We start from the raw sequence: 11,773 nt of genomic DNA on the forward strand, positions 1-11,773 counted from the left end.
ATCCTTTGTATATTCTTTGTACATATACACGGAATATCCCTTTTACCTAGTACAGACCATAATATTTCGTTCTCCTATTGGACAGCGATCCACTAGGCGCCACGGCCATACCCCCAATGTCTAGTTCAAAGTCACCGCCAAAGACATGCCTGGACATGCCCGGTTCTGCGCAAGAATACGAGACAGAAATAAGGCTGGTACTAGTTTGTTCACCTAACGTATAAATACGGCGCAGGTGAATACAGAAGTACTGTTACCCAATAAGTTGAAGCCTCACACCACGATACAACGTGCTGTGAAGTGGGCCCGTTTTGCCCCAAAATAGAGCCTTGAGACCGCATGCAAATTGATAGCTGAAGTGTCAGAGTTTAACGCTGTACCGTCGAGTTCGACCTATTCTATTATTCAGTAATAGTCTATTTATGTATAGTGTATCGTGCGGCTACCGTTCTACAGTGACCAGCATTACCAACGCTTCCTCGTACCTAGCTAGTGTGCTTATCCAGGCTGGGCGGCTTAACCTGGTGCCGTCATCCGAGGAGCCCTAGACGAGGACCGTGTGGATATGTACACTGGATAACCTACCCGACGACTACAGAGCCCTTTTCGGCTGGATTATATTTGCTTTGGTCCTGTATCTGATGGAGCGGAGAATCGTCTACACCCACAACTGTGTGGGATTTACCCTGTGAGGAGCATCGTCGAGCCCGCCTCTAGGACGCCTGAGGCTGGCTAGCTTTCCTCCATGCTGCACCGGAGAATAGCTGTTGTTCGTCTGCGGATCAAGAGATTATTGCACTGTCTCCTGTACCTGGAGTCTCCTTATTCTTCGTTGACCCAGACTTTCGTTACCGACAAATCCTCTCCCCTGCTGGCCTACAACCGGAGGGACCCTACTAGTATCTCCCGCTGCCCTACTAGTGTACCATAGATATAATTCCTATGATACAGGTGGTATTCATTATCTCCTGCGTAATATTCTAATGGACTTACGCTCTTGACCTATTCATGCACATTCTTCGCCTTACAAGCGCGACTCTAATTCTCAAGTAATGTAAGATAATCTTCGTGCTGCTAATAAATATTATTCTAACCAATATTTGTTGTGGAACCGTGTCATTGTGGAGGTGTTCATCTCATATACCTGTGTACTGTATGGCCAGTAGTAATGTACATAAGACAGTAGTGGTTTAATGATACCATACTTATTCAATACAGTCAGGGAATTGTACCCCTCAGTTACAAGCCCTGTACCAATTGGTGGGGGGTTGCTTGAGCTGTGGAACCTCTCACTATGTGACAAATGGTCCCGACTGGAAGGATGAGACATTTCTTAAGTTGTGCTTCAGAAGGAAACTGTCCTTCTGTAAACTGTAAGTTACATTGTTAATTTAGTTTGTATTTACTTTTCTAGTTTAATTTAATTCAATTAAAGAAATTGTAACTACAATATTGTATCTACAATATCACTCACTTTAGACAAACAACACACTGCAGCACCCACCCTCCACACTTTAGATCACCTAAACACACTTTATATTTATTGGTAAAGGATTTGCACTACAACCCATACCTCAGTACACCTTACTGTAAATTGTACCTAAATTGTACCTCATCCCATTTCTGCTTTGCACTATATAGTATTGTATATTAGTATATTGCATAGTATATTGTATATTGTATGGTAACTCAGTTACTTCTATTCTGCATCGAACATTGTACATATATGTATATACTGAACACTGTGTCTATGTACGTGACTTCTATTTTTACTTCTATTTTTACATGCTATACTATTTTATTTCATACTTATCTTTTGTCTAGCACAGTCTCTGGAGCGTAACAGAAAGAAGCATTTTGTATAAAAGTATTCTGTACTTCTGTATGACAACTATTAAAGAAACTTGAACTTGAAACAATTACATTTAAAACATTGTTTGTTATTCAACCATATCTGTTGACAATATAATTTATTTATATATTGAATGCTACATCCTGCTACCTTTTTCAGCTTCTCTATTTCAAGGCAATATTTACAAAAACTAAACTAAAACTAGTAATTTCCTATACAAACATGTTTCCTACTATTTATGCATAATAATCATTCTAATCATAATGCTGGTCGGAGATGGAACATTTATGTGCATGCGCGAGAGCGCACATGCACGTGACGTCATTAAAACACTGTGCAACCACTTATGAAATCATCACTGGTCATATCATGAAAGAACAAGGACACACAATGTCTTTGACACTGGTCTTACACAAAGTGCATTACCTGTGAGCTGCCACTAGGAGCCACTCTAGTGAACTGAAATTACTCTGAACGCTATTTCTTCTCTCTTCGGGGCGCCCCGGGTTCTATTCCCAGCTGCCCTCTGACTTCGCTATAGATGTGTTTCTCGTCCACGTCAGACTCAGTGTAGCGCACGCATCAAGGCGGCAAAAAGGAACGTAATCCTGGTCAGAACAACGTGGGCGGACTACAACATATTTGCATTTGTTAGCCATGCTAGCGATCTAAAAACAATCAATCCATGCCAAAGCTAGACGTGCAAAAGGTGAAAGACTCACTATTACGTAACCATTGACTACAGGAAGGCTCGTTAACTTGTCAATGTTACACAATAAGGAGACGGCAGCCAAAGTATCTAAATAAAGAATATTTTAATTAATAGTTACCATGGTTTTCGTAACTGAAATGAACCTCAAATAATAGACAGACAAACACAGGGCTATACAGACAGGATCAGCACCAGACGGAAGGGATGACAGACTACTTATACACAAGGGAATGACGAGACAACACACACCTGGGGTAATGGTAATTGGGTACACCTGGGGGGAAAACAATAGGGACTACACACCATGACAAAGGACTACATCTAGACATGACACATCACACTAGGAACGCCTGATCAGGGCACATGACACACATAACACCCCCCCCCCTTAAATTTATGGCCATAACCCCAGAATAAAAATGGGGAAATGGACATAAACAATAAAAGAGAAAAAAATACCACACAAAATAAATAACGAGATAAATAGTGCGCTTTGACCCTTTGAACCTCCCATACCAGGGCGCAGTTCCTAGGCTAGGTCTCTTCCCACCCCTAGGCCTGACCATCCAGACCCCTCTGGACAGACAGACCATAGCCTTCTGCTTCCCGGTGTTTTCTTTTCAAACCCACCGATCACAGAAACACTACTCGCTTACTAGCTCACTCGGTTTCAGCTTATAGTGGCCTGACTGTACATTGAGCCGAACGCGGCGGCCCTCACCATGTGAGGTCTTACTGCCATATGCGATCCGACCGGCAGGTGACCCAGTCGATAGCGACCCCAGACCCCGTAGTGGTTATTGGCCACCCAGGTAGGAACCGACGGTCTGATCCCCACCCCACTTTGCTATGGGTATGGAAACTTTGACCGTTTTCACCCGCCTTGCCTGTTCACAGAGAGAACACCCCCTGCTAGGTGTGGACTGTCATCCACGTACCACGTGTTGCCCCCACACTTGCGTGTGCGACACACACGCCGACTAGACGGTACCACGGTGGTATGTTGATTCATACCTCATCAGACACGGGGGCCCTTCAGTCTCTCCCCAGCACTATAGTTCCTTCTTAACGTGCCCTCGGGACTTCGCAGTCCCACCGCCGCCTGTTAGCGGCTAGAGGTTCGGAGTGCCCACCTCCTCCCTAGCCACTTCTAAACACGTCTCAGACAAACTTCACAGACTACGATATTGCCGCTGCACTAGAACAATGTGACATCGATCGGCACTGCACTCTGCAATCTGTCAATAACGTTCTCCATCGATCAGGCAATCAGTCAGGACGAATGGGCAGCCCCAGCCCCACTCCTCACCAGCCCGACCCGCCCCTGGAAAACAGAACAAAATTAACAAAGAGAAACACAATAGGTCAAAGTGCACTCCCGCAGAGTATATTTAATACTTCAGAACAAAATCTCTGATGTTATTCTGAAGAATCTCCTCGCTTTTAGTGTTCATTCTATTGTGTGCAATACGTCTTTAAGAGGAGCCGTGGAGACTCAAGACGGGCTGGAGCTGGGCTCCGCGATGCCATTAGCGAGCATACATTCCACTTCTTTTGCAACCGTGCACGTTTGTGTGGATTCACGTGATACGCGTGCTGTTTAATGGGCACTGCCTCCCCCACATCAATGTCATGGTACAAGACACTCGTGCGCGAAGGGATATCCGAGACAAGTTCGCCGTGAGTCCTAACCAGGCCCATGATATCAGCTTGCTGTAGCTCTGACAGATGGCCCGGCCGACAGCCAAGAGTGACTACAGACTCCGTGTTTGTACGACGGCCCTCCACTACCACTTTAGACGGGATAATCACGTCATCCTCCAGCCCACCAACGCCATCTGAAAGAAAGAGACTGTCATTACTCATATCGACACTAGATGGGGCCAACACACAAGCCGACACCGGCGTAGCGGCCGCCACAGTACTGGCCACAGGCCCCCTTGTATGAAGCGGCTTAATCATATTAATATGACCCAAAGATTCCAAAGATTCCAGTACCACTTCCCTTGCGGCAAACAACATCAAATGAGCCCCCTCATCCCAATCCTCCTCTGTATCATGACAGAACGCCCGAAGCATAGTCTTTAACGTGGAGTGGAATCTTTCTAACGCCCCCTGTGACTCCGGGTGGTATGGACTAGAGAAGCTATGTGATATATCCAGCTGTTTCAAAACCCGCGAGAAGATACGAGACAAGAAATTCGTCCCTTGAGCGGATTGGACCACACGAGGTAAACCGACCACAGAGAAGAACCTCACCAAAGCCTGTGACACCGTCTTGGCCGTTATCCGTTTCAACGGAATCGCTTCAGGGAAACGTGTGTTGGCACACATAATGGTCAAAAGAAAACGATTACCTGCCTTCGTTCTAGGGAGCGGTCCCACACAGTCAATAATAACCCTCTCAAAGGGTTCCCCCACTGCCGGGATAGGATAGAGCGGCGCCCGTGGAATGACGTCACTGGGTTTCCCCACTATTTGACACGTAGAACATCCCCTGCAGTGCTGCGCCACATCCCGTTTTAACCCTGGCCAAAAAAAATTACGCAGCACCCTGTCGAATGTCCTGTTGACCCCCAAATGCCCTGCGAGCCTATGATCGTGAGCCAAACAAAGGATATCATGACGGTACTTGAACGGAACCACAACCTGCGTCACCACATTCCAATCATTCCCCAATGACGCATCCGGATCAGGGGACCCTTTACGCAGCAACACCCCGTCTCCCAGGACATAACAGCTTTTAAGACCCTTACTCTCTCCTTCCCCCACATCAGACGCAAACAAACCCAACAGGCTTGCATCCCTACCCTGTTCTGCGATAAGTTCCTCACGAGCGGAAAAAAACTCAGCCGCGCTACCGGCAACTTCCGAGGAAGTAGTGTTCAGCAACGAACCGGCTGAAACAGAAGAAACAGCGTTATCCGACTCAAGTTGGTCAACTGTAGGGGCAAGCTGAGACAATAACAACGAGCCAGGCTGCCCCTGGAGCGCCCCCTTCTTCCCAGGCTCGTCGCCGTCAGCCACTACTATGGTATCGAACAAGTCCACCTCGCCCCCTTCCTCGGCCCGAGCTCTAACAACCCTGGCTCGCGTCACCGCACATGAAGAGAACACTCTCGGATACGCCTCTGCCAGGGTGTCTACCGCCCCAGACTGTGCTGGCACACAAGTCACGTCTGCCTTCACGAGGACCCTACCCCCTGCCAAATCGTTCCCGAGGATTAGTGACACCCCCGCAACCGGGAAGCAACTTTCTACCCCAATGACGACCGGGCCCGACACCAACTCAGATGTCAGGTGGACAATATGAAGCGGGACCTTCATCACATGCATCCCAAAAGACCTAACTGTTACCCCAGCATCCACTTCTGAACTACTGTCGAAAGGCAACACATCCCCCCGAATAAATGACTGGGATGCAGCCGTGTCCCTTAATATGGTCACAGGAACCCTCACCCCATCACTAGCCAAGGATACAAAACCCCCGCTGATAAACGGTAGGTAAGCTTTAATATCCTCACCCTTTTTGTCATACTCAACCGATGTGCGTGTGGGTGCCATCACCAACGAAATCTGCCTACTGGGACGAGTAAGGGCAAAACAATTTTCTTTTATATGACCTCGTTTTCCACAGTTAAAGCAATCGCGTGTCTCAGACCTCGCAACCCGCTCAATCGCCTCGCCCCCACTGCTACCACCCGTGCCCACCGTCTTGTCGCCGAAACCCCACCTCGGCTTACTCTCCATATTGCGTACAGGGTAACTTGGCGTAAAGAGTGTCTTGTGCGTCAGCACAAACTCGTCCGCCAGGCTCGCAGCCACCGAACACTCAGTCACCTTACGCTCGTTCATGTACATGCAACATTTTCGGGCAGACAATACGACTTGAATTCCTCAAGGAGCACGAGCTCTCGCATCTTAACCAGGGTGTCCACCTTCTCCGACGCGCACCACCAGTCAAACAACAGCTCTTTCTCATAAGCAAACTCCACATACGTCTGCGAGCTGCCCTTCCTCAGAGCCCTGAACCGCTGCCTGTACGCCTCAGGCACCAGCTCATACGCCCTGAGAATCGCAGCTTTGACCGCCTCGTAGTCTTGGGTATTCGGGCACAGGGACGCATACACATGCTGGGCTTTTCCCGTAAGGACACTCTGGAGCAGCAAGGTCCAGTGTTCGGCCGGCCATCTCAGTGTCGTGGCCACAGTTTCAAACATGGAAAAATATTTATCCACATCTTTTTCCAGAAACTGTGGCACGAGACAGAGATATTTGGCCACATCAAACCTATCTTCGACGTGTGGGCGCACCTCTGCCCCAAGCCTCCTGAGTTCGAGTGTGTGTGCGCGATTGCGCTCCGCCTCAGCTTGGTCACGGTCCACACGCTCCAACTCGCGCGCATGCACCCGTTCCGCCTCCGCGCGCACACGGTCCGCCTCCTCATGCTTGAACCTGAGCTCTTCAAACCTAAGCTCTAACTCCAACTTGCGCAGCCCCAGAGAGCCATCGGAGCCTTGGTCTAACTCCTCATCGGTGTCGTCATGCACCACCTCTTGGGTGGTCAGAGCCTCTACCAATGTGCCCCGCTGCTGTGCTTTTCTACCCGGGGCCAGTTTAACCCCATAATGGTCCGCTATTCCCGCCAGCTCATCCTTCGTGCACACGCCTAACAACCCCACTGTCGGCCTGCGCACAAAGTCTGCCACTGTCACTGGCATTTCTGAACCGGGCAGAAACAGGGAAGGAGAAAACGAGGGATACCCACAAACACAACCACCATATAACAAAACAAACGAAAACAATCAACCCCTAACTAACCACAACAAACAAAAGAAAAACGGCTTCACCCTAGCGTCTGTATAGCCCTGGTCCCTACCTACTTTGGCCACCGCTCCACTACCAACCCTGGTACTGTATGTACGATATCTAAACAAGCGCTGGCACGACCGCCTAATGCCTCCACACCTAGAGGTATTCGCAAATCAACCACTGTCATGTGTCAAAAAAAAAAAAAAACCCATCCCCAAACGCTCTCAACCCTCACTATAGTACCCCTATATAAGTAACTACTATACACACGCCGGCCTAGGAGGAGCCTGACAGGGTCCTTCTAATACCCCGACCGCATGTGGTGTGTCCCCAGGCGATGGAAGGTACCATATATAAAATGTTCGAACTGCCCTAGCTGGTTGAGAACGCTCCCTATTGGAGAAGTATTTGCCAAGGGGGTCTAAAACATGGGTCACACACACGACAATGCCAACCATACCTCACAGTGTGGATCCAGCCCAGCGGCCATCACCAATGCTTGCTCCTAGTCGTTTGGCCGAGCCCCCATATTACGTAACCATTGACTACAGGAAGGCTTGTTAACTTGTCAATGTTACACAATAAGGAGACGGCAGCCAAAGTATCTAAATAAAGAATATTTTAATTAATAGTTACCATGGTTTTCGTAACTGAAATGAACCTCAAATAATAGACAGACAAACACAGGGCTATACAGACAGGATCAGCACCAGACGGAAGGGATGACAGACTACTTATACACAAGGGAATGACGAGACAACACACACCTGGGGTAATGGTAATTGGGTACACCTGGGGGGAAAACAATAGGGACTACACACCATGACAAAGGACTACATCTAGACATGACACATCACACTAGGAACGCCTGATCAGGGCACATGACACACATAACACTCACACTCACAGCCGTGCTGATTTTGGCAAAATGACATCCAGCCGTTTTCGTTTGAAACAACTTTTTAGTCAGGGGAGTGTCATGGTTTCTGTGCTTCTTTTGGCGCAGCAGCTCGCGCAGGTCCGAGGAGGCTTAGTCACGTGACTCAGTTGGTATTGCTGGTTGGCTCGACCACGGTATGTTTATAAACAGGAAACGGGTCTATAACGTGCCGCTTTGCCCTTGTGTTTCAGGGTCGAGAGACAGGGAGTGAAGGGAGGAAGGAAGCGGAATGGTAAACATAAAGTGTGTGCTGGTCGGGGACCATGGTGTCGGAAAGAAGTACCTGCTCTTGACCTACGCCACAAACAACTTCCCCAAGAACCCCAAACTCGCTTTCTACGACAGATTCACTGCCCAGATCACGGTAGACGGCAGGCCCGCTCGCCTCGCCCTTGTGCTCACGAACGGCCGGGACGAGTACGACCGCCTGCGCCCCCTCATCTACCCAGAGACCGACGTCGTCGTCATCTGCTTCTCCGTCGACAGCCCGTCGTCCTACGAGAACGTCGCGAACAAGTGGCATCCGGAGGTCACGCGCCACTGCCCCCCCGAGGTGCCCGTCCTGCTCGTGGGCACCAAGAGCGACCTCCGCTGCGACCGGCACGTCCTGGAGAGGCTGTCGAAGCACGACCAGGCGACCGTGACGCGAGAGCAGGGCGCCGCTATGGCCGAGCGCATAAAGGCTTGCGGCTATCTGGAGTGCTCCGCCCTTCTCCAGGAAGGACTGAAGGAGGTGTGTGATGAGGCGGCACGGGCCTTCTTCAACCATCATCCCACCACAGCCAAGAAGAACTGTGTGCTATCGTAAGAGTCGGTAGAGCTGTCTGTCTGTCTGTCTGTCTGTCTGCCTGCCTGTCTGTCTGTCTGTCTGTCTGTCTGTCTGTCTGTCTGTCTGTCTGTCTGTCTGCCTGCCTGCCTGTCTGTCTGCCTGTCTGCCTGCCTGCCTGCCTGTCTGTCTGTCTGTCTGTCTGTCTGTCGGTGTCTGTCTGTCTGTCTGTGTCTGCCTGTCGGTGTCTGCCTGCCTGCCTGCCTGCCTGCCTGTCTGTCTGTCTGTCTGTCTGTCTGTGTCTGTCTGTCTGCCTGCCTGCCTGCCTGCCTGCCTGTCTGTCTGTCTGTCTGTGTCTGTCTGTCTGCCTGCCTGCCTGCCTGCCTGCCTGCCTGCCTGCCTGCCTGCCTGTCTGTCTGTCTGTCGGTGTCTGTCTGTCTGTCTGTCTGCCTGGCTGCCTGTCTGTCTGTCTGTCTGTCTGTCTGTCTGCCTGGCTGCCTGTCTGTCTGTCTGTCTGTCTGTCTGTCTGCCTGCCTGCCTGCCTGTCTGTCTGTCTGTCTGTCGGTGTCTGTCGGTGTCTGTCTGTCTGTCTGTCTGTCTGCCTGGCTGTCTGTCTGTCTGTCTGTCTGTCTGTCTGTCTGTCTGTCTGTCTGTCTGTCTGTCTGTCTGTCTGCCTGCCTGTCTGTCTGTCTGTCTGTCTGTCTGTCTGTCTGTCTGTCTGTCTGTCTGCCTGTCTGCCTGCCTGCCTGTCTGTCTGCCTGCCTGTCTGTCTGTCTGTCTGCCTGCCTGCCTGCCTGCCTGTCTGTCTGTCTGTCTGCCTGCCTGTCTGTCTGTCTGTCTGTCTGTCTGTCTATAGTATATATCTGTCTAATCAAAATCCCTTTGAGGTGATTATAATATTAAATTTTTACATAGTGCCTTTTATGGATGAACTTTTATTTTTAAAATATATATTTGATTAGATTGGCCAGTGAGTGACAGGAAGATATCTGGGGTAGAGAGAAGGGGGGTGACATCATGCAACAAAGGTCTTAACGTTGTGATCACATGGTACGGGCCCTAGTGTGGTGAGTCATCAGGACACCCTTTTATGAATGAATTTAAACATTTCTGTCCATAGTATTTTTTTCTAATAGGATATATGTTTGTTATTGGAAAAAATGCATCAAATTGTTGCGTCATTTTCCAGTTCCTTCCACTGTATATGATTTTTAACCCTTTCACTACCACACTACTGAATGGTTAACCCTTTCAATGCGACAATACAGAAGGTTAACCCTTTCACTGCCACACGACAAAGGGTTAACCCTTTCACTACCACACTACAGAAGGTTAACCTTTCACTACCACACTACATATCGTCTTAAGGTTAACCTTCTGTAGTGTGGTAGTGAAAGGGTTAACCTTCTGTAGTGTGGTAGTGAAAGGCTTAAAGAGGCCAAATGTACTAATTTGTGACACAAAGCTGTTGCACAAGACGCTGATTGTGAAGTCTCTTGCAAAAGACACTTGTAAAGTTTGTTTGTTTTACATCATGTGTGTAATTATAAAGGTTCTGTACATCACTTCCTTTTTTTGTGTATTTTCTCACTTTTACATCATCTTCATCGTGTGTTGTTCTCTATTGATATACCGGTACATATTATTAGATTAGAATAGACTCAAATGTACAGTACAATGAAAATAAGTTTGGCTTGATAACAAGACTAGACCCCTATCTCTTAGGGGAGTCATCCATATCATCCATATCTCATCTGTCATACATACACAATCAAAGATACATTTAATTTAAATCAAACTTAAAATCATGGTTGAGAGATGGTCAAGTGTGCGACCATTTTAACTGAGGGGTTGTGATGTATTTTTTTTTTTTATTATTGATCTTTTTCCCCCTCCTTTTTCCTCTAATTTTCTCCCATCCCAATGTTAGTCGTTATGCCAATTCCCAATCCCCTTCCTGGTCGCTGCGCACTTACCCCCCACAGTCGGTCTGGGAGAGTGGAGGCTATCACGTGCTTCCTCCGACACACGTCTAGCCAATCAACCGCTTCTTTTCACCTGGCAGCGCGGACTCTCACTGAGAGGGTGTAACGTGTGGAAGGATCACACTACCCCCCTTAGATCCTATCCGCGCTTAGCAGGCGCCCCGACAGAACTGTAGGAGTCGCTGTTTACAACGACCCGGACCCACCCCGCCAGCTTTCCCACCCTCTAATACAGCCAATTGTATTAGTGTGAACGGCCAGCCAAGCTGGTGACAACGCCGGAGCTGTGAGCTGGATTCGAACAGGCGAATCCAGCGTCTTCGGCGTTTGGTGACGAACGCAATCTCCGCTACGCCACCTGACCGCCCGGTTGTGATGTATTTTAATGTATTTTAGTGTATTGTAACCTACTGATTGGGTGAATGCATTTCTGATGGATATTGATGTGAGAGATTATTGGGGGTAAATAGTATAGAAAGGTTTTCTTTAATTTGTGATGTTTATGTCCTGACTGTTGTTTATTATAAAGGTAGACATTTTTATTTTCCATCTTCTAGAATAATGTATAAAATAGGTTTGAATGATTTACTTGAGACTGCGAGGTTTTGACCCTGTTACACTCCCCTCGCTAACCTCACTCCACAGCACCCCCTGCTGGATAAATCTGCTCAATCACATTTTCCTCTGACGAACCTCGAACCATCTC

The 11,773-nt window shown here is 48.5% G+C and overlaps 1 protein-coding gene across 1 annotated transcript; it reads left to right on the top strand.

The window, feature by feature from the left end:
• Positions 1 to 8,531: 8,531 nt before the first annotated feature.
• On the top strand, positions 8,532 to 9,124 carry LOC311228198 (rho-related GTP-binding protein RhoG-like; the record flags this gene model as incomplete). Its single annotated transcript, XM_084314109.1, has 1 exon — positions 8,532 to 9,124. Exon 1 carries the CDS (start codon positions 8,546 to 8,548, stop codon positions 9,122 to 9,124), a length of 579 nt encoding a protein of 192 aa, XP_084170235.1. The 5' UTR covers positions 8,532 to 8,545.
• Between the last annotated feature and the right edge of the window lie 2,649 nt (positions 9,125 to 11,773).

Source organism: Notolepis coatsorum (genome assembly GCF_963971535.1).
Source record: "Notolepis coatsorum genome assembly, chromosome: 5".
NCBI classification, from domain to species: domain Eukaryota; kingdom Metazoa; phylum Chordata; class Actinopteri; order Aulopiformes; family Paralepididae; genus Notolepis; species Notolepis coatsorum.